This window comes from Daphnia carinata, chromosome 9 (assembly GCF_022539665.2).
Source record: "Daphnia carinata strain CSIRO-1 chromosome 9, CSIRO_AGI_Dcar_HiC_V3, whole genome shotgun sequence".
Lineage (NCBI taxonomy): Eukaryota > Metazoa > Arthropoda > Branchiopoda > Diplostraca > Daphniidae > Daphnia > Daphnia carinata.
In genome coordinates this window covers 6,607,703-6,630,101 of record NC_081339.1, presented here as the reverse complement: position 1 = coordinate 6,630,101, position 22,399 = coordinate 6,607,703, and the positions used below count along the sequence as shown (strand labels likewise).

Genomic DNA, 22,399 nt, shown 5'->3' with positions numbered 1-22,399 from the left:
GAATTAATAATACAAAGTATGAAAACATAAATGATGTTTTTCAAAAACAAATTTCAAATTTTCTAACTAAGTTAAAACAAAAATGTAAAAATCATGTAAAATGGCAACGTACCTTTTGCTTGGTGCTAGAACTAGAAGAACTGCATTTGATACGTGGACACAGAACTGTCATCGGGGGTGTTGGCTTATTACCGATTCCGCAAATAATATTTAGTTATCCCCGACAGTGTATTTGTTTACTCGTTCTTGAATAGCCAACCGGCCAATTTGGTTGGGTATCTATAAGAGGCAAATTTGCGTTTATCTTTTTCAAGATGACGACTTCCAATGAGTTCTCCAATCCGCTCAGAAAATTCAAGCTGGTGTTTCTCGGCGAACAGTCTGGTCAATAACCTTTTTTTTTTTTTTTTTTACATAGAAACGTTTTCCTAATTTTTATTTTTTAAATAGAAGGAAAATGTACTTTTTTATAGTGTGCATTTAACTAATGTTTTACACTATTTTTTTTAACTTTTACAGTTGGGAAAACATCATTGATTACAAGGTTTATGTACGACAGTTTTGATAACACTTACCAAGCCACTATTGGAATAGATTTTTTGTCAAAAACAATGTACTTAGAAGACAGAACTGTAAGTAATATTTAGCTGTGCTTGTGGCAATTTGGAAATCAGTGCAATTACCCTTCTAAACACAGGTTAGGTTGCAACTTTGGGATACTGCCGGCCAGGAGAGATTTCGCAGCCTTATACCTTCATACATCCGTGACTCTACAGTAGCTGTGGTAGTTTATGACATAACAAGTAAGGCATATCTAAATTTCTCTGGCAGCCATTTTCTCATCGAATCTTTTGTTCTGCAGATGCAAATTCCTTCCACCAGACGTCCAAGTGGATCGATGATGTCCGGACAGAAAGAGGAAGTGATGTGATAATTATGTTGGTTGGAAACAAAACCGATCTCTCAGACAAACGGCAGGTCAGGCACCAGAAGTGAAAACAGCATAGGGAACTATCCTCATTATGGATGTGATTACTTTTGCAGGTTTCGACTGAGGAAGGGGAGCGAAAGGCGAGGGAACTTAACGTCATGTTTATTGAAACAAGCGCCAAGGCTGGCTATAACGTTAAACAGGTTTTAAAAATCCTTCTTATTTTTTGCTAAGTTTTCTTTACTCACGATATTTGTTCTTTCCCAAATGTCTAGCTCTTCCGACGCGTTGCTGCCGCCCTACCCGGTATGGAAGCGGATAAGAAACCACCAGAAGACAGTAAGAAATTCTTTTATTTTATTAGCGTTATTAGTTTTCCTCTTCTTAAAATAAGTTTCTCGCTTTTGGTGTCTATAGTTTCTTTTTTATTACGAGTTTTCATATTGTCTCGCATGTCGCTTAATTTATTTGGTGTTTTTGGATGCTTCGTTTTTACTACTTAAGTTATTCTTTTTTTTTTCCTTTTTTTTTTTGGTTCTTTAATTCCGTTTTTTGTCCTCTTAGTCACGGAGATCGATTTGAATAACGCACCGGTGGAGACGAAACCTGCAGAGGGCGGCTGTGCATGTTAATAAAAAAAAAATTTAAGATTAAGAAATCTTTTCTTCTCTCCCTTAAACACTACTTTTCGTCGTTACACGACTCCTAATTAAGAGCAATAGTTTTGGGCTTTGTTAACTCTTGTCCTATGTAAGCGCAAGAGAGGCGAAACGAAAAATATTTATTCTTATGATTTTTTGTATCTCTTTTTGCCTGATTGGTAAGAACGGGTTTGAAAGCCTTAAAAAAAAGGTTGGTAACGGACCAACAGAAAATGAGAAAGGAATTATTTTGGTAGCTTTACATCGTGAATGCTTATATACAGCCCCTATCCTAGCACTTAACAATTTCAGAAACTCTGAATTTTTTTTCCATTCCCACTTGGTCTTTAATAGTTTTTATCCAATAATTGGGTCTTCCTAAATGTTTCAAGTTGTTTATCATTCACATTAAGCAAAAGAAAGCTAATATGGGAGATTTATGTCCCTTAGAATCGCCCTGGAATGCGTTTTCTCTCTGTTTCCTTTTTTCCCTCTTATTTTCCTTCTTGAAACATTAAAAAAACTGAATGGCATGTTTGATTCTGTTTAAGTCACGTTTGAACGTGACACTCACCTGACTATGTCCTTATAATTGTCGTGTGTGGATCATATCATCTTAATACACCGCTTGCTTTTCTTCCTGCCCAAAGTAGACAAACGATTCGCTTTTTTTTTGTTCCTTTTGTTTGATTAAAAATTGTGGTGTCAATCATGTTGCTAGAAATGACATAACTGAAATGAAACTTACCCAATAATTCAATTACCCCTACACATAGCTGTCGACCTGCGCCCATCGACCAACGCGCATCACCTGGCGTCAGACCAAGAAGGTGGATGTTCCTGCTAATAAATAAAACGAACAAAAAGGACAGCCGAATTGAAAAAAAGATAAAAAATTAAATAATACCATCCAAGAAAGGGCTCAACTGACCGTCGTTGTACAGTCTAAACTCTCGAATGTCATCACTTAAACTTTTTTCCTTGAAAAAAAAAATGGCTTGCAGTATTACTTCCCTCTGTTTCTGTTTGTTCCTAATTTGGAATGATGTGACTTTGGAGTTTCTTTTTAATAGCTTTAACAATTTGGGTTTCCGGTGCACCGTCTCTAGACTCGACGGTGATTCAATTTAAAAAAGAAAAACATTTGTGCACGTCTTGTTTGTTCCGTTTTTGCTTTCAACAAATGGAAAACCCTCTCCTTCTGTTCTTTTGGCATTCTCATTCATTGAAAGCAAAACATGTTTTGTCACAATGCTCTTTTAAGTTCGTGATGTCCCTTCCAGCCGATTGCGCGATAAATACACAAGACTCAGTCAAGTATTTACAATGCAATGATTTAAAAGACAATTGTTATTTCGTTAATACGCCGGTTATAGTATAAAAAATCTGTTAAGAATATCAATAGCAGGATATAGACAACGCACGAAAAAATAATTAAAGAAAACCAATTTAAAGAAAATTATCTTATGTCTGTACACGCGGCACATTAAAAGTGCGCAAGATTTGGCTTATTTTATTACCCCGTTTCCATGGTAGCTCCACCCGTTACTCAAATTACTTTCGCAAATCGAACGAATCAAAGAGATAATTTGGAATCGTAAAAAGAAAAAGATTATACTTATGTACACTGTGACTATGGTCTAGAACCTTGAAGAGAGAGATCCCTGACGAGTCTTTTGAAAATTGTTGTTTGTGTGTGGGATTGAACTTTAGTTCAGGTTGGACTGGTTTCTCTGGGCACTGTTCTGCCGCAGCTCTTCAGTCCTGTATTGCTTTGCATGGCTGTTTTCCCTTTTGTTCTTGTTTCCGACATTGTGGATGACACCGTTATCACTTTTGGTAGTCGGAGACATTACACCTACGCAATACCCAAAAAAAAAAAGAGGGTTAAAAAAAATTTGTGCTAGACACATCGATTGACTTGATGACTCACCAGTTCCCCTGTACTGGGTAAGTCGCTGGTAGACTTGTTTCATCCGCTCGATATTCAACTGCGATGCTTCTAGATGATTCACCATAGGCAATGGGTAATCCTTTCCTATTATGCATTTGGCGGCTCTCTGAACGGATTCCGGTGCATTCCACGGTTCGTGAATGTATTGTAAAGGGAAGTTCTTCAGTATAGGTTGATATTTTCTAAAATATGAAAAACGAACACAATCAGTCAACAGTTGTTTCTAAAAATGGCTGCTAGGTTTACTTGATGAAATCCCCATTGGGATCGACTTTCCTCCCAAACTTGACGGGACAATAGCAGTGAAAGAATTGGTGGAAAAAGGATGAGCACGACAGCCACATCCAGGTGCCCGCATTGACAGACCAATCTGCATCCAGCAACAACTCCTCGAATACCTGCAGATCGATAAAAACGTGACGTCAGAGCAAAACAAACAAAGGATCAATTTCAATTTGCTTTTTACCTTCATGCCTTCTTCCCAAGAGATCCATAAATCACCGCGAGTTAGAAAACAAGCCACAGCATGACGAGCCAGATGATGTATCCAACCCTCCTCTCGTAGTTGTGTCATGATGGCATCGATCCATGGGAAACCCGTTTGGCCCTGTAATGTTAATTAGTTTTTGTTTTAGTTTCAGCACCGCTATTTACGGGCGAACGAACTGGTTTACATTGGCCCATTTGGCTAAGGCTTCAGCATTAGAATCCCAAGGTATTTGCACGCATATTGGGTTTCCCACCATCTTGTCGAAGTTGGGGTTATTCGTCGCTGCACAGTAAAAGAATTCTCGCCAAAGCACTTGGCCGTGTAACGACAGCGGTGGCTGCGCTTTTTTAATCTAAAACGCATAGATGATATGAATCCACTAAGCTCTAAATTTCAGAGCAGTCATAATTGTAACTTACCTTTTTGTACAAATTGGTGAGTTGCTGGTGAAACAGGCGAACTGATAAGCAACCGAACCGAAGGTAAGGTGAAAGTCCCGTCTGGCTGGCCAGCAGAGATTGCGGCGTCATTTTCGGGCGGCCGAATGACGCGACCCAAGCTTTACGTTCTAAATGACGCTCTAACCGTGTTAGCGCTTCTGTTTCACCGCCGCGCCAAACAGCTGTCATTAACCCGTCCGTATCGAAACCTGTCAAGCGAAGAGAAAAAAACGTTGTGTTTATAAATAGAATAAAACAAAGTTGCTTAATACAGTTAATTGTATCGATCGATACCTAATTCCTCTAATGTGGGGACGCTGAAACGGTCGTCTATGGATTCATCGATAGGTGTATAACCTCGTCCAATAGTTTCGAAGGTAATGTCCGCTTCCGGTGGGGGTGGTGGGTCCACTGAAGCAATGATGTTTTGAAACTGAAGAATTAAAAAACAAAGATTATGGTTTTAGTAGGTGTTTAAAATAAGCAAGTTTCATACCTGGCGATACGTCAGTGGGGCTTTGCCGCCATTCTTTTCGATGATTCTATATCGATCGTGCCCAAATAAAGATAAGCCAACTGCAAATTATGAGTAATTAACTTGAAGCTTATACTTTTGTGGATGATAGAGCGTATGTGATGCTCTAGTGATGACCTCGATATTAAAATCTTTACACATGGTTATAATATTTTGATCACGGACACGACCAAACGGTTCTGGGTCCTCTTCGAATGTCAGGCATGTCGTTTCCCATTCCTAATTATTTAGCAAAATTAACGAATCATTAACTTTAAGATATGCATTACAAACGAATGAAAAACAAGATATTGGTATATGAACGTTATCAATGCAGGATCTTGTTATACAATCACTTTCTCGATTGTTCTCGAAGCATTTATTTCCTTATCGGAGACGGATGTAGCCTGGAGAAACGCGAAACATAGCCCCGCCTACATACTATATTGGTTTAGCCTCACGTGGCTCGGCATGCAGGACCTCCCCCGCCCCCTCCCCCCCCCCTTTGGTACATTATCGACTGAAAAGCAGTAACTGCGTTTGTTCCGGATGGCGAGAATTAACAACTACTATTTTCAAACGGCAACCGTTTAAAAACAAACATTCTATGTCCGGGAATGGGCGCATCAACCAATATAGCCTTCATGAGTTAAAATGATTACGAACCTTAAAAAGTTTAGGAAGCACGCCTGCAGGTTGTCCTCGGATGACAAAAAGACGAGAGTTAAGCTTGCGTAGATTTTGATCTAAATCTTCTAATGATTCTAGAAGAAACCTAGTAGACAAGGCAAATTGTTAATTAACATTGAGTGAAAATCATACCACTCCATTGGTTTGATGTATATGATTACCTCCATTTGTTGATATCCACATTGGAAGATCCAGCAAACCAGGGGTCCAGAATGAAGATGCATCGATAGGTACAGCTACCTTTTAACCCTTCTTTTAAGCTGGGGTTATCATGCAAACGTAGGCCTTTCCTGAACCAGTGAACAACATGTTTCTCTCTTGCTGCAGACTCATAGCTACTCATTATATTGTTGTGCTGTTGTTGCTGTCGATACATATTATAAAGTTGATTGGTGAGTAGGGCAAGTTTTTGGGCTGATAGAAAAGGGATTCTGTTGAAAAACTTCCCACCTCACAGTTTTGCTGCTGTTATGAAAAATGTGGCTAGATCCTAGTGTGCAAGTTAGATCATTTTTCTGGAAACCTGTTGAGGACAAAAATAATAATTAAATACTTTCAGCAAATGTATGTACGTGACACATAAAAAATGCTCTCCGGCATATATTCTCACTTATTTTTCTGCGATCATTAATTCATAGTTAATCACGTAAAATCAAGGGTGACAGGCAATAACAAATTATGTACTATTTTCGTCATAACCGGGGCCAATTTCACCGGGAAATCACCGATCGCGTCCACTAATAATATATCTACTATTGAAAGTGTGTCTGATCACGGTTATTTGGTTTTAAATTTTTAATAAAACAAACGAATTTCTCTCAGAAAAATGCTAACCCAACTACGAAAAAAGCACGTCGTCTGTGTAGGCACTGTACGCAAACTAGACCTGTGTTGCCGATGGATCGATAAATTTACTCGATTTTTTCCTTTCAAATTCGTGGAACTTGGAAGCCTATGAATACTATGGCGGTTGTTCGCTGAAACACAACTGTATTCCGTGAGAAAAAGTCTAAAAAATTCATTTTGTCCCAGAATAAGATGCCGCGAAAACAGAACCAATAGCAAAATGTTGTACTCAAAACTCGCATTTATACCAAATGCACTAATCAATCGATCCAAGAATTTGAAAGGTTTCTGTCATGTTTGGATGAATTGAAAGGTAAAAATGTGCGATAGAGAGGTCTTTGTCTACTAGGCATGCACTAATATTAACAAAATAATATTTTTTTTGCTTTTATCTCGGTTATGAGACGTATAATTTGATGTGTTACTAGTTACTGAACTGTCTGAACAGATGTCTATCATTGCTTAAACGTAATCGACTCCTCTTCACGTTTTAAAAGCTTATCAGTATTCAAAAAGTGGAATGTCCTTACTTTAAATCGTCGATCCAGAGGAACGGCTATAGTGGCACTAATATTTGACGTTAAGAGACACTTTCCAAACAGATCAAACGATTGACTAAACCAGCAGCTGCTAAAACAAATGCACTGGATGAAAAGTTATCGTAGAACGAGCTCTCAATATCTATATGTGAATTTCTCTAAGGCTGGTGGGTAAGTGCGTGATGAGTCTATGTAATCCAGCATTATGGGGGTGTTCTCTGCGCAACCAGGGAAGGGGTCGAATATTTTGCCAACACGTAGCCAGTCACGCTGCCTTCTGGGTTACAACTGAATGCAGGCCATTGACGTTCTTTCACTTTCAAGACGCAAGGCCAAGGTTTAAACAGTTAGACTGGCAACTAGCGCCAACGCTATAGAATTTGATTTTTCTTTACGACGTCCAGAGGTTGAACAAATTAATAAAGACTGTACAAACTTACCAAAGTAAAAAGTCATTGTTGAACTAAATGTATCTAAGCTAATGGTTCGTAACTTTAAAATGATTCCCTTTAAGTTTAAATTTTGGAAATGAAATTAACAGTTAATACTTTCAAGCTAATGATATGAAACATCAACTGATAACACTAGAATTTGCGAACTTCTGCAAGTTGAAATCTTTGCAAGAATTGCATCAGACATTTTGTGTGTGTGTGTGTGTGTGTGTGTGCAGATGGCGTGGATAAGGAGGAATTTCACATACATTATCAGCAAACCCGAAAGCCGAGACCCTAGTTACTATTTGCCCAATGTTGCTTATGTTTTCGGTCGCGATCGATGATAACACGCAGCAGCCATGGGGATGAAAAGGAAGCCGAGAGCCAAATAGGGTTTTGGTCACGTTGCAAGGCACGCTGTGTTTCGTAGCTGACGCCCCTTGAATTCACCAACGTGACCGTCTTTAGAAAAATGCCTGCCCTCCCCATTCTCTTGGCCATATGTTGCAAACCAATCGTGAACGAAGCAAAACACTGAACCTCGTGTCAACAACGCATTTTTGCGACGCCATTCCGCGTGGACAACATGTGTGTCTAGAATTCCGACCTTTTTTTTGCCTTTTGTTTTTTTTTTTTTTTTTTGTTGCTGCTGTTTTTTCGTTTTTTTTGTGCGTGTTCTAGTCCTTACCCAAGATACGTACTACGACGATTTTTACCATTAGCCAATAGAAAACAAGTTTATTTGTAAAATTGACTAACAATGACGTTGGTCAAAGGAAACTCGTCCATGGTGACACAAACCTAAATTAGACTGCGCGTGCATTGGTTAAAAGTAAAGCACTTGGTAAATTATTCAGGTTCTTCATGACAAACCCACGCACTTTCAACCTACGCCCATCTGCTCATGACGTCATTACCTGCGTAAAAACGGAGCATTTCCCTTTAAAAAAAATCAAGAAAGTATAGTCCAGGTTGCTGATATTGCCCGCATTTATGCACTTTACGGGTGAATTGAATGGAATGGGTAATGTCGCAGTTCTTGGAATTTAAAGGATATTGTTTACTGAACACACAGAATAGTGGGGGCGTACATGTAAGTCTTATCTTATATCAACTAACAAAAAGAAGTAATTTAATACAGCGGATACCATTTAGTAGTATTTGAATTTTAACTGTTGCTTCCGTGGATCAGGTTTTCATTTATGTCTTGCAGAAAATTTCAATGATTTATCTACGAGCGTGAGCCTAATACCATTTCGTGAGTGAAACATTAAAAATACTCCCACCACATTATGGGACACGCTACATGCTAACTTACATACTGGCATGAAGCAGCTAAGATTGTGAATACCCTTTACGAATTAAGTTAAGCAATTGGATTGCTTTTTAAATCTCGCGGTTGGGCAGTACCCCGTTTCAGCACATGGTGCAAACAACGCTCAGTAGATGCCTGTCGATTACTGTTACGTTTTGCAACGTGAAAGGTGAAAAATTCACAAAACGATAACTATAACTTTTTACCACACGAAACAAATTTGACATAAATGGGTGATTACTTGGTGTTGTAAGTAATATAAATTGTCTTTTGTTTGTTAGGCATGTTTAATGTTTAATTTGCTACCATTCCATGCAGAAATCCAGCCCTCGACCAAGAACTTGAAGATATTCGAACAAGGAATGTTCCTGGCCCACCAGATATTGGGCAATGTCTGGAAAACTGGATGGTGAAGGGTGCCCATTACACGATAAAAAAGTTGACAAGTCACAATCAAATTGGTTGGGAAATCCTGCATGTTATTGCTCGGTTTGTGGATGGCACACCTGTAGGAGCCAATGGAGACTGGAAGCATCTGGCTGGTCTACTTGGTCTCGACATTCATGATATAATAGTAACAGCTCCTTTAGATTAAGGGAAATTATACCCTAATGTTTTCCTTTCTTTCTCTTTCCAGAGAATTGAAAACTTTTCTACCATAAAAGGAGCTACTTTAGAAATCTTGAGTCAATTTGCTCTTAAAACAAATGCCAGTGTCTCTGAGTTGCTAAAAGCTCTTCTCACCATGGAGCGCCAAGACATTTTGCTTGCAATATCTAGCAAGTTAGAAGGTTTTCAATATCACAGTTTACCCCATTCTTTTCATTAATTAAAACACATTTTTATTTATAGTGCTGCTAAATACCTCAGCTACTTCTAATCACCAAAACACTTCAACACCTGAGCAACTAGGGACATTACCTTCAAATCAGCTGACTGACACAGACAGTGAAATGGATTCTGGCATGGAAGTTAGCATTACAGGAGAAGGTGACCCGGAAAACTTGAAATCGGTTCCATTAAGAACCAGTATCATATCGGTGGCGAACCATAAAGCTTCGGATGACACGAATAGCTGTGATAAAAAGAAACTTATGAAAACCGTACTGCTAACTTTCACGCAAGATGGCTATGATTTAGCGAAAAACGTTGCCTTTCAAATCCGCTCCCTAAACCTCGGAATTGGCGTCCTAATTCTTGAAGAGAACAGAGATGAACTTGAATTTTGTAGCGAAAGTATCTACCGATGGTACCAGGAGGTTGATTACGTCATTCCCATCATTACAAAAGGATATTTGTGGGAAATTGCCCCAAGGACAGCAGGCACGAATGAGGATTCCGGTCAAACTGAACCGACGTGCCTAGACGCCCGATACGCTCGCCTCATTTATGTTATGATGTTGGAGGAATATCAACGAAATTGTTGTTTAAATTACAGGGTCCGTCCAATCGAATCTGACATGATGGGGAAACAAACCCATTATCTTCTGCGAAGCCCGATCTTCAGTTTCCGTAAAACTGTTGATCAAGTTGGTAAGTTAGCTTCGATTCTAGCCCAAGCCAAAAGCAGGACGTTAATCCGTTGAAGGGTCCAGTGTCGATTATTCAGAATCCAAAATGTCTGCTATATTGTTATACAGAAATCGATAGTACCAAAGCAACATCAAATTCGTATTGTATGCATATTTACAGAATAATTCTTTTTCAATTAGGCGCCAAAGAGTATATGTATAAATATGTAAATCATTGGGGAACACTTTTGATCACTTTCCGCTCATACGTTTCTTCTCTTTTTTGGCGAAATCGCGAGCTACCTTATCCCATGTACGGCCTTCCAGTGCATTCAAATATTCAGATTCTAACAAACAAAACGATTATAATTATTCAGAATGGAAACCAATACAATACACTTAATAAAATGAATCAAAATTAAAGTGTAGTCCTATACCTTGCTCGTGTGGTTTAGTCAGTGGCAATATCCTTTGATCTAAAGCGTTCATGTCAACTGAAGAGTCTCCTCGGGTGATCTCCTGGAAGCCCAGGAAGTATTCACCCATCATTTCATTGGCACCAATCAGATCCTTATCCTTGACTGTGAATAAAATGCAGCATTCCGGATTAGTCTGCAGCGACTTTGGTACTGGACTAAAAACAAGAAAATTAAAACAATTTGTTTAACTTTGTGTCGAAGTTTAAACTTACTAGGTAAAGCTCTCCTCAAATAATGGGAAGAGAGTATTTTTAAGCACTTTACTCTTGAGGATCGCTGCATCCGGAAAGGTTGTGGTTGGCAAGAGTTGAACTTTGACGTACGGATCGGCAGAGCCATTAGCATCCATTGGCTTCAAATTACGGGCATTAAGTATATCGATATTTAGAGCATCGTCGATAAAGATGACTCGAACAGATAGAGAACCAAGCCCGGCATCTTTAGTGGAATCCAACGTCTGTTTTAGACGATCCAGTCGATATTGATGGATAAGGTCGCCCGTGTCCATCCCGTGCAATTTGAGTAGCCAGCGGATTTTGACCAACGCTTCATCCTCAATTTCTTCTTCAGCTTCCGGATTTTGGAAGCAATTCTCAACTATATCGAGCAGCTCTTTCCACTGGCGGAAGCAAGCCGGCTGTCGCTTTTTCTGCATTCGTAAATTATTCAAAATTTAACGTGAAAATGGCAATAGAAATTCAGTAGGTCTTTACCTGGACTTCGCCTTCTACGACATTAAGGAAACTCTGCAAGATGTGGTGATAGATTATGTTTAAAACACGGAAGAAAACGTCTCTTGGAAGGTTGCTATCCAGCGCTAGAAGCTGGTTGCAAATGTAGTGGTTGAGATCGTCAGTTTGGCGCATGCCAAAATCAGATTCCATTACCGTATTGATGAGCTTAGCCACTTCAACTTCAAACTGCAACGAACCAAAAAACATTAGAATTTTGCACGCTAGGATAATCATTCGGAATTACCCTGCGGGCTATAGCGTAAAAGATCTCGTCCAATTTCTCATTAACATCTTTGATGGCATTTTCTGTCAATGACCCGTCATCTCCGTTCTCCTGGACGGCGTCACGTAATCTGTAGAGTCCTATTTCTTCCGCCAATGGATCGATGGATTGTTGGACGTGCAAGATACTGTTGATGGCCGAACAGATTTTCAGTGAAATGAAAAAAGGCTGCGCAGTGGCTGACGTTGGTGATCCGGAATGGAGCCTCTCTAATTTAAGTCGAATGGCCTCGGCATAAATTGTTGCTGATTGTTTCACTTCCTATCAATTGCAAAACAATGAGGAACACAATCACGTTTGAATTATTCAATTATCTACTTACATCCATGATTTTAATAACGAAAGACAACGCCCCTTTCTCATCAGGCCATGCTAGTTGTTCCCAAAACATTTTGATCTGAAATAATCAGTTTAAAATTAAATGTCATAGATCAAATATTTATGCAAAAGACTTACTGAATAGAAGACGCTGACAGCGTCGACAGCAGATGAAGAATGTCGCACTATGCTGTCCACTGTTTGTAGATTATCCAAGGAAACAGCTTTCCCAATTCGAATCATGGCTTTATACAAGGCTATATCCAACCAACGATCGACAGCCGTTTCAAACCAAGTGTAAAACGGGGCCAATTTAACGCTTTCCTTCTCCGACTCGGGCAATGAAATTGATAGCCTAATAAAAGGATATGAAATTACGACTTCCTGATGAAAATGAATGTCTTTTTTTCCCACTTACTTGTGGAATTGTTGAAGGCACAAATAGAGTTCAAAGAGAGCAGTGCCCATTGATAAACGTGGGGCAATAGTGTCCGCTTCGTTCTGTTTGGCATGTCCGTTTTGCATAGGTCTAGGAACCTCGCCCGAGGCTTCTAATGCCAATGAGGCGATCTGATTGTTGTTGGTATGAATCGATTTGAGACTCCGCGTGACGCTGTCCACTACGGGCTTGGAAATGTCGGTTAGCTGGCCGTCGTAGTACAAGTAGACGATGTTGAAGACTGGAATTTGCCAGATACGTTCAAATATTTTTTGATAAACAGTTAAGACCGTTTTCAAATCGCTCATCAGAGATTGACAAATACGGATCGCATTTTCCAAACGATCGTCGTCACAGATGGGTCCGCCTTTTCTTCTTCCGCCGACAATCCGACAGAACCAATCAGCCGCTCCCATCGTAACCGACTCGCTGATTCTAACTTCCATTTCAGATAATCCCGGTCTGTTAGAACCTAACATGTTCAATTCCTTAAGGCATCTGCCAAAATTTAAAAGATTTTAAGATTCCCTTCCAATAAAAAAAAAACGTTGTGTTAAATTTACTCGAGGAGAGCTGAGAGTTGATCAGGTCTAGTGCTCAATTCCGGATTATTGCGTAAATGGCGGATGGCTGATAATGCAGCGACGCTAAACGATTCAGCAGCCGTCCAAAACACGTTGACTAGTTCTTCTTCGGGTAATTTACCATCGTTGATGGCCTTACGTAGTCGTTGGACCAGGCCCAACATGACGGAAAGATCCAGCGTGCGTTTATGAAAGGCGGTCGAATAGACGGACCACAGACATGCGTCCGTCACTGATTGTCTCAGTCCTCGATGAGCAGCGAACTGGCGGAGCATTAGAGCTGCCGAATCCGGGATAACGCCACGCCATTCGCTATCTGCTCGCATTTCGTGTTCCACAACGATCCTGAGTAAGCGTTCGTAATGGATGAAGCTTTCTTGCAACGTGAATTGCTCGGATGTATCGGGACGGCTGGCCGACAGTGTCAAATTGAGACGGATCTCTCCGCGCTCCTTCGTTTTAGTCTTGTCTCGGCCTTCCAGCTGGTACCAGCGTTCCAATCCGGAGAGCGGAATAGATTTAAGTCCGACGTTCAATAAACCAAGGAATTTATGGGCCGGTTTTCCTGGCGCTTTTGAAGCTACAGCGATTTGTTTTAGCAAGATGCCCATTCCGCGTAAATCTTTAACTTCGGTGATACGCGACATCTTTTCTTTGACAGTTTCATCTGGATCGTAATCCCTAAATAAGAAATATTTCTCGTTTATAAAGAATGTTTAATAGATGGCGCTTAAACAACTTACCAGATTTCTAGCTGCAAAATATCTTCATTTACGTCCTTTATCGCACTAATTTCAAACCAAAGAGTTTTTTTTTAATATTAAGCAGAGATTCTGCAACACGCAAATGTGTTCATTTTTTTTTTTTAATGAGTCTTACAAATTCAGCGTCTCGTTCCACACGGGATCCAGAGTCCTCGGTTTCATGGACGTATCCTGAAACTTTTGGCGATTGCTCGAAATCCATATGGAACAGTAAGGATCACTCATACCTTGCGAACGAACAAAATTCATTAGCGAAAATATCTCGGATGACATCATTGAATTAAAATCAGTTACCGTTGACGTCCTTGCCCTTCAAATTGCGGGCCTGGAGGACGCCCAATTGCAACGAGACATCTGGTGGCTAATAAAACAAATAGTTCCAATTCAAACACAAACTTGAATTAAATTGAGAGACGCATCCACTTACCGTCCTCTGCCTAACAGTTGACAATAATTCTTCATGTTTGGCGTCGGTAAACTGGAACGATCGTTTTAAGTAGTCAAAGACTTGATCTATGCTGCTGTTGTCACATCCCGTACGGCTTATGGCGTGCAGAAGACTGTAGAGCACTTCGCAATAAACATTCTCCGCCTACATCCAAAAAGAACAACAGAAATGACTCGAGTGAAAGATGAAGAACATAAACGAAAAATGTACAAACTTGCTGTACGTCATCACTCATTCTTTTTTGTTTTTCCCTACAATTTTTGTTGTTTGTCTGTGCGATAATTTCACAACGAAACCTATTCTAGTCTTTCGCACGAATCGGACTGAGCAGCACGGAAGCTGAATCTCTTTCAAGAGTCTGGAACTACTAGCTAAGGCCAGAAATAGAGCAGACGCTGCGTGTCGGCGCACAAGTCATGTAAACAACGTCCGTGAGTGCGTGTGCCAATATGCTGTTTTATAGTCCTTCGTAATGTTTAGATTATCTCTCTTAACTCCCTCACACTGCCATTCCCCAGAAAAACTTGTTTATCTCTACTCTTATCATCTCGAATAAAGTTGTCCAGAGGCCCACATCAAAATTCCGAACGGGAATGTTGCGGATTCCTGCCCTACATTTTTTTATTTCCATCCCATCCAAAATGGATACATAAATATATATTTTTAAGAAAGAATGTGATCCATACCTCGGCACCGACGATCAGTTCGGGTCCCCAGATCCAGGCAAGATGGCCGGTGGGAGTTGGAACGCGAGACCTGGGTCGAGATCTCGGAGCCGGTAATGGAGCAGACTCGACCCGATCGGCTCCTTCGTCCGACCCATCACTCAACTGAGGACTCGACGTGATGCGTTGGTGGTCCAACTTGTTGATACGATTGGCTCGAACGAACGCTTCCTCAACCGTGTCATCCTCTCTCAGCTGAGCGCCTCGCCGTCCGGCCGGAATCCTTTGAGTGTTGGCACGTTCGCTGATCTTTGAAAATCGGTCAAAGAAGTCGATGGATTCCTCGCTGATCGTTCTCCTATTTTCAATACAAATATACAAACGTTAAAACCAATGTTTAATAAATAACATTGAATGGGTGGAAGACGGCAAACCTTGGAAATGCAAAGAAAGGAAGCGTTTTGTTATTGTTATCTGTCTGGTCAACAAACCAAGTGGAACAGCGATCGGCTTTTTTATCGCGACTGATGCCCAACTTGTTGAATCGGTGCCAACTGTGGCTCAAGTGCTGCAACGAGTTGTGGAACCAAGCGGAAGCTGAATGATTGCTCATTCCGCCACCGTCGCTACCGAGCAAGAACAGCAACGAACGTCGATTGTTGTTGTTGCTGTTGTTGTCCACACGTCGGCCACCGCATTTCTTCACTCGAGTAGAACAGCTCATGTTGAGTCGATCCTCACTCGAGTATCGTGCAGCTTCAATTGTTCCTTTTCAAATACTCCCACCCTACTGCCTTTTTCTAGTTATTAATTGATACTTCCTCAAGCAATCAATCCCCCTCCTCGTAGCAACTGGAACACACCACGAGAACACACAAAGAAAACGAGAGATTTCAAAAAAAAACTCTAATGGCACCGGCTTCCTGGCCGGATGATGATGATCGTCATGTCTCGAATTCCATGACAATAAAAGAAAAATGAAGGGGCACACAAACGATTGTCTATCCTTCCATGAACAAATCTTACGTCCAAACTTAACAGAAATATCAACAAAACTATCGTTACGATTTCAACCAAAAATCAAAGTTGCGTGAATGTTCGCGAGGGGACACTGGTAGGAGCGCCTAACACGCAAAATTTCACGAGGTCCCAAAACCATGACCGCTCCGGTCCAGGTAACCTAGTCGACTGCGGCAACTACGACCCATCAGGAATACAATGTTCCCTCCCTTGCCTGCAGCGCTTTTTTTTTTTTTTTACGGAGGGGCGTCGCGACGTCACATCACCATGGTTACAAACATAACTAAAAAGTCACACAATTTTGCGCCCTATCCAAAAGTTTTATTTTTAGGGTACTTACGGTGCCAGTAGAGCGGGGAACAAGGAACTCAACATGTCGGGCAAACTGACATCTTGAAGCGACTGAGCCAACCAATTGCTTGTGAATTTCATTCTTTTTTTTTTAGATTAAAATCATAGCAGATTACGCAAACAAAACAAACGTTCACGACGAACGCAGACGCTTGACTGTACGAGTTTTGTTACGAAGATGGCAGTAACACAATTCAAATCTGCTGGAGGCTGTCTGTGACGTTAATCGAGAAAAGGAAAATGTGTTTGACCGCTTTGCAAACCGGTTTTTTCCCTAAATGCCACACGATGCTGTTTAGGTCGTACGTCAAGTTGCCCGCGGGAATTTCGTGCAAAGAAACAAAAAAAAAACCGGAATAATTAAAGGAAACTGCGGCGTAAACAAGATAAACACGTTACAGAAGCTGACTTAAAGGAAAGCTTTGCAAGTTATTCTTTAAAAAAAAAAAAACGAAATCAACTGTGGTCCCCCTTCACGTCGTAATAGCTACGTCATTGCGGCACGCACACGCCGGAAGTGCAAGGCTACTCGCATCCCCCTGTTCTTTCATCTCAACACGTGACTGCCTAACAAACATGCGGCTGTCGGGGTGAATTTACAAAGTATTCGTTTGAAATAACTAGGAACGTTAAATAAAAAGGTTATTTTCAAAGACCCCAACTGTTTTTAAAAGGATTCTGGATTTTTATCGAATCGCTAAATTTCCAAGTTCAAAGTTTGCCATTGCTCAACTACTTGAGATCGAAAAAGGTCGTCTGCTACTTGTCAAGAAAGACTGGATCAAGGTCCATCAAATCATCAAAATGAGTTGTCTGTTTCTTTAGAAAAAGAAGAGCAGCGACCCGGAACTCTTTTTCTTCTCGTTTGAAACATTTGAAATAGATCAATTTTACGCTATGCCTCGAAGGTAGAATAGCCGGAAGCTACACACAAGCGTGACTCATGCGGAGCCGTAATCACGCCCACGTTACACAACAGTAGTGTCCGCGTGCGGGTTTGTGCCGAAGAGGTAAGAGGGGAGCTGAAAATAAAAACAAAGGGAGACTAACACGGAGGGGTGAGAAGCGTACAGGAATTCAAAACATTTCCCAGAATAAGACATTTAATTTAAGGGCTTTTTTTTTTTCTTTCTAAATTTACCTCAATTTGAAAAAGAACGAATTAATCCCATGGTGAGGTAACATTTGCATCGTGTTCACTCGGCGATTGATGCAGTTGAAATGTCAACAGGTCTGCGATCATTTTTTGTTTCCTGACAGATGGGAAACACCCCCTTTAAAAAAAACCCATTCCATTCCCTAAATATCTTTGAAAAGGAAGAAATAAAGGAATGGTAGCCATTTTCCAAGGGGCTGAGTAAACAAACAACACCCTAACGAAAAAGAAACTAAATTCCTAATTTTATTACTTTACGGCTGGTAGGGGGAAAAAACGTCGTTCCCGTACGGATGGGGTCAAAATGCGTTCCAGATGTGAAGCTTCCGCCCGCCGCCTTTCAGAATTAAATAACATCACTATGATCCCCCACAAAAACTCGAGACCCATCATCCGCTCGGATGAATCTAAAACCTCTTTCCTTTTTCCCATCGCCATTTAATCCGATACCAGCATCATCGAACACATACGAAAAAGAAATGTGATCAGCTCACGCCTGATGTTTAGACTTTAATCGAGAATATCAAATGCATTTTTCCTGTGATTATACGGCCAAGCGGGAAAATGGACAATTCGAAGTGGAATAAAATTTAGCACGGTGGCAGGTGCCCTCAGGAAATGACGCCGGAAGGACAATTTCACGAAGCAGGTGGTAAGTGTACCCTGGAGCTGCGATTGCAGTTGTTTTTTTTTTCCTATTCCCCCTTCCCCGAAAAATGTTGTGGTCATTTTGGTTTGGCGATGATTTGAATTCTTAGAATTATAAAACATGGTGACCAATGGATTGTAATGAACTTTGTTGCTTGTATCCTTGACAACCCTCCACCCAACCATAGCTGAAGGTCGAAACACTTGGGAATGAAAATCGTTCAAACAAAATTAGCGTCTGTCTGTGATGACTCATCCTATTACGAAAAAAAAATGTGCAGAAAAAGTAAACACAAACGTCCCGCATATCTGGCGCGTGTCATTCGCATGAAGTATGTCCCCAATATTTTATTACTTCGCACATTTCGATGGAATCAAATTCCTGTTGAAGCGCAAGATATTGTACATGCTGAAAACGGCGAACAGGAGACACCCCGCAATCAAAGATCAACCCAACGGACGTTGATCTCATTTTTGTAATGAGAAGACATGAACTTACTGAACGCGCAGCCCTTTCTTGAGTTCAACAATCTTTTGACCATTAAAAAAAAAAAAAAAACTAAGTGAAACAACAAATTCTTTTGACGCAAGATGTTATTCCATGACGATGGATCTCTGCTTTTCGTTTTTATGTCGTATCCCAGTCAAAGTAACGATGTCGGCGATCTCATTTCAATGCCAGATGATATGTTCAGTGTAACGCTCGCTTGTGATGACCTCGACTTGTTGATAAATTAAACAACTTGACGCAAGGGCAATATCCCGTCCAAGTGTGATTAATGGATGCGCAAAAAAACTAGACGTTCCGCGTTCAAAATAACCGCCAACAACAGTCGGGAAAATCGACAATCTCGCCATCTAACGGCCAATAATTTAAGTGCTTTGTAAAGCGTAATCACGCAAAATTCCAAGGTGGGCATGACTGGACGTGGGAACGCATATAAATAAACAGAAAGAAAAATGACTCACTTGATTCCGTCTTCCTCCTCCATGGAATCTGCGGCCATTTCTGTCTCGTCATCGATCACTTGCTCGCCATGTTCTCGCAAAATCCGCATAACTTCGTCGTCTACTTCCAGCGCTTCCTGCCATGGTTGGTTGTAAGCCGGGGTTTCAGTCTCCGGATTAATAACAACCTCGGCTTGTTCATCCTCTTCATTCCAATTGGATGCCATTGGAGAAAATAGAATAACACACCTGTGGGATAAAAGCGGTAAAAGTTAATAAGGCCGGAAAGGAAAAAGTTTGTGGCTTCAGGCGAAAAGGCGTCGCGACGCCATGGAAAAAGTAACCTTGACTACGCCTCTCATGACATTCAACATCTGATCTCTTTTACAACAGTTACAAGACTCAAATAAACATTTGTGTGTCCTTATTTTTCCTGCTACATTCGTCACCTTTAACATTTCCGTTTTAGGTCCCAACAACAAAGTTAAGGACACCACCAGAATAGCCAAATCGACTAGATGTACATGACGAAATATTTTCTATCCATTTGAGTTCGTGAAAAAGATTGACAAATGAAGCGAATTCAATTTAAAATTCTAACGTACCTCTAGTATCAAATAACTGGAAGCGAAGGTTGTTGTTGTCTTCACTTGTCCGTAAGAACGTCTGCTCACGGTGCTTACGGCTGAAGAGTGCTGACTGGTAAACCAGCCGTGTCTATATTACGACTTTGCCTATAGCCAAAGTGACTTGTGCACCGGGAATTTCCTCGTTGCTTTTTCTTTGCCAGCAAGTCTGCCGTGGCAGGATGGCAGCGTATGTCCTTCACGTGTTACCTGCACAAAAACCACACTGAAATAGGAAAAAGCCTGGGCGTCTATGCGGATCAGCTCCAGCCTACACGCAATGAAATTTTTAGCCAAGGGCAAAATTCAGTCAGCTCGAAAGAAAACATTGTGCCATACGTATGGGGAGCTTTAAAAACGAACGTGACGTCAGCGATGCTACATCTTTTTGGAGAACATTCGTCATCAGTTTCTTTTTCTTCAGGCAAAAGAAAAAAATAGGCGAGTTGCAATAACATTATCATGGACGTCATATGCAAAACGATAATTGCAAGATGGTCACGTAAATTCGAAGGAAGATAATTCGTACTCACGAACGCCTGTTGGTGACCTCAGCGTTGAACCCACTGCAAGGACAGTACTGCAATAAAAACAGTAAAGCCATTAGATCAAAGGCCATAAAAGTCATTTTAAAAAACATTGAGTAGAATACTTTGTGTTTACCCAGGGCAAAGTATTCTTCTGATGCAAAACATTCCAGCGTTTAGTGCACATCTAAACAAGTCCAAGTGTCCTAACCCAGAAAAGGCCAGATTGTTGCGACAATTCGAAACATCTTTTAAATTGATCCCCCTGGATGTAGAACACCTGAAACTTTAAAAGAATATTTGCTTATTCATCCTCGAGAATGGGCATAAACTAATGATAAACAAAAAGGGTTAACGGAGGTGCCTGCCTGCCTAACTGTTAGAACTACCTTAACTAAACAAGCCTTTTACATTCCTGAAAGTGTGTGTGAGGATTTATCTGCCCATCCATGAAGTCAAGAAGAGCCGGAAAATTAACAGTTCTAGAAATCAACTTACACTAGAAAATGTAGTTGAAACTAACAAGAATTAAGAAATAGGGATGAGAATACAACCATGTGGTAATCTTTCATTTACCACATCCTTTGCCACATTTGGTAACAAGGGTCCAAATGGCCGCCATGAGATGACACGAACACGTGACTTTTGATTTGCACTTTTCTTTATTTTGTCTGTTTGACACACTGCCACTCAAGTGCTTGACTATAGCCAGCCTTTCGCAGCCTAATAAAATCTCGATTGTTATGAAATTTCTTTGTTGAGTTTTTGATAAATTGCCGATTCGTTTGCGAATTCATTCCCGACAGTTTCCGAGAACTTACTGAAACATGAGAAGGTCCATGCCGCCAAAACTCAAATGAAAAACTAAAAATGAAATCTAGCAACCGTACAGGGTTGCATTAAAACAAAATACGATCGAAATATTTTTACAAAGAAAACGAGATGAACCCACGACGGTAGAGACTTCTAGCTATGCGCGAAGTAACTAAAAGCAAGGGTTGTGGAAGCTGCCGCCAGGGTATGCTAGCACAGTATGTAGTTATAGACTGTTGTCACGTAGATGGCGTTCTTCGACGCCAAAGCCGAGTCTAGTGTCCCATCTCGCCAACTCTGTAAAACGAAAAACTTTTAATATAGTTGAGAGCAGCAAAACGCTTATGATTGAAGAGGGTCACATAGCTCGAGGATTAGCTGCCTGCATCCATGAAACGTATTGGCCACGGCGAGACTTACCAACAACCTACGAGCTACAGTTACCTCTTCTCTACCTAAGTTTGTGGGTCGGTCTTTTACGTTAGTGAACGGTACTACGGTTGTTGAAAGTTTTCATTAATTGTCACCTGCTTAAAGTACTTAGCTACACCAGCAAATAGCATATTAGCATGGCGTATTGTACAGCATACGAGTATCGTTTCGATTGCGTGTGTTCAAATGTCTGCTATTTATTTCTTTACGGCCGCTAAGCAAATTCATTTTATGCATTATTAATTTATTTTTGGTACATTTTCAAAATATTGTTTATTATTTTACATTTAATCTCTAGTGTTTCCAGGGAAGTTTTCGCTCATTCAAGTATGATAGATAAAGACCTTAAAGATAAAAAATGAGAGCGAGGGAAAGTATCAAACAAAAAGAAAAGGTTTTAATTAATAATTATGCCCCTCTAAATTTTATTGTATATCCCCATTACAAAATTTTATGTAGCCATGTAAGCAAGGCGCGCTTATCAGGACTACTGTTTGGTAGCTCATAAAACAGATAAGTAAAGCTTACATCGTACGATGTTGACTCATCGTCGTTATAGGTGGTCTGCAGTCTCAGGCAGCTGGATGTATGGTTCCATTTTGGAGAATAGCAAACGGAATCACCCTTTTGTGCGTGTTGCATTTTGGGGCATTCATCCTATAAAAGGTAAATCTATTTTACCATTTACATATTACAATCTAATTTCGTATTTTTTTTTTTATTAACCTTTGCGTACCTGCACATGCCTTACACTTGAATACATTGCAATGCAATAGCATTGGTAATTTGTGGACATCCACTATCTCGATCAGAGGGTGGTGCAATAATGGACGACATAACCACATAGGCTAAGCAAGTG

At 40.5% G+C, this 22,399-nt stretch overlaps 4 protein-coding genes across 10 annotated transcripts; 2 read left to right on the top strand and 2 right to left on the bottom strand.

Moving 5' to 3' along the window:
• Positions 1–128: 128 nt before the first annotated feature.
• Positions 129–2,904, top strand: LOC130697916 (ras-related protein Rab6). 2 transcript variants are annotated; one of them, XM_057520710.2, is made up of 7 exons: positions 129–384; positions 520–632; positions 698–803; positions 863–978; positions 1,045–1,134; positions 1,207–1,270; positions 2,349–2,904. In XM_057520710.2, exons 1-7 carry the CDS (start codon positions 315–317, stop codon positions 2,417–2,419), a joined length of 630 nt encoding a protein of 209 aa, XP_057376693.1. In that variant the 5' UTR covers positions 129–314; the 3' UTR covers positions 2,420–2,904. The 2 variants fall into 2 exon arrangements, with proteins under 2 accessions (XP_057376693.1, XP_057376694.1); XM_057520711.2 differs by lacking the exon at positions 2,349–2,904 and adding an exon at positions 1,496–2,231.
• Positions 2,905–2,919: 15 nt separating this feature from the next.
• LOC130697911 (cryptochrome-1-like) lies at positions 2,920–7,319 on the bottom strand. Of its 2 annotated transcripts, XM_057520704.2 has the most exons (13): positions 7,037–7,319; positions 6,111–6,183; positions 5,822–6,024; positions 5,637–5,745; positions 5,068–5,210; positions 4,953–4,998; positions 4,751–4,889; positions 4,436–4,665; positions 4,201–4,368; positions 3,993–4,133; positions 3,773–3,924; positions 3,506–3,708; positions 2,920–3,430 (listed from the first exon to the last, which is right to left on the bottom strand). In XM_057520704.2, exons 3-13 carry the CDS (start codon positions 6,001–6,003, stop codon positions 3,282–3,284), a joined length of 1,662 nt encoding a protein of 553 aa, XP_057376687.1. In that variant the 5' UTR covers positions 6,004–6,024; positions 6,111–6,183; positions 7,037–7,319; the 3' UTR covers positions 2,920–3,281. The 2 variants fall into 2 exon arrangements, with proteins under 2 accessions (XP_057376687.1, XP_057376685.1); XM_057520702.2 differs by having other exon boundaries at positions 5,822–6,183.
• Positions 7,320–8,883: 1,564 nt separating this feature from the next.
• LOC130697912 (uncharacterized) lies at positions 8,884–10,728 on the top strand. The gene is made up of 4 exons (XM_057520706.1): positions 8,884–9,043; positions 9,113–9,368; positions 9,432–9,585; positions 9,647–10,728. Exons 1-4 carry the CDS (start codon positions 9,024–9,026, stop codon positions 10,378–10,380), a joined length of 1,164 nt encoding a protein of 387 aa, XP_057376689.1. The 5' UTR covers positions 8,884–9,023; the 3' UTR covers positions 10,381–10,728.
• LOC130697906 (protein unc-13 homolog 4B-like) lies at positions 10,396–19,932 on the bottom strand. Of its 5 annotated transcripts, none has more exons than XM_057520694.2 (16): positions 19,748–19,932; positions 19,164–19,391; positions 15,041–15,377; positions 14,334–14,498; positions 14,201–14,267; positions 14,022–14,133; positions 13,886–13,930; positions 13,122–13,823; positions 12,538–13,056; positions 12,258–12,474; positions 12,124–12,198; positions 11,763–12,062; positions 11,498–11,704; positions 10,997–11,433; positions 10,743–10,939; positions 10,396–10,652 (listed from the first exon to the last, which is right to left on the bottom strand). In XM_057520694.2, exons 2-16 carry the CDS (start codon positions 19,367–19,369, stop codon positions 10,558–10,560), a joined length of 3,681 nt encoding a protein of 1,226 aa, XP_057376677.1. In that variant the 5' UTR covers positions 19,370–19,391; positions 19,748–19,932; the 3' UTR covers positions 10,396–10,557. The 5 variants fall into 5 exon arrangements, with proteins under 5 accessions (XP_057376677.1, XP_059352760.1, XP_057376678.1 ...); XM_059496777.1 differs by having other exon boundaries at positions 15,041–15,374; positions 19,748–19,915; XM_057520695.2 differs by lacking the exons at positions 19,164–19,391; positions 19,748–19,932 and adding an exon at positions 16,380–16,499.
• Positions 19,933–22,399: the final 2,467 nt, after the last annotated feature.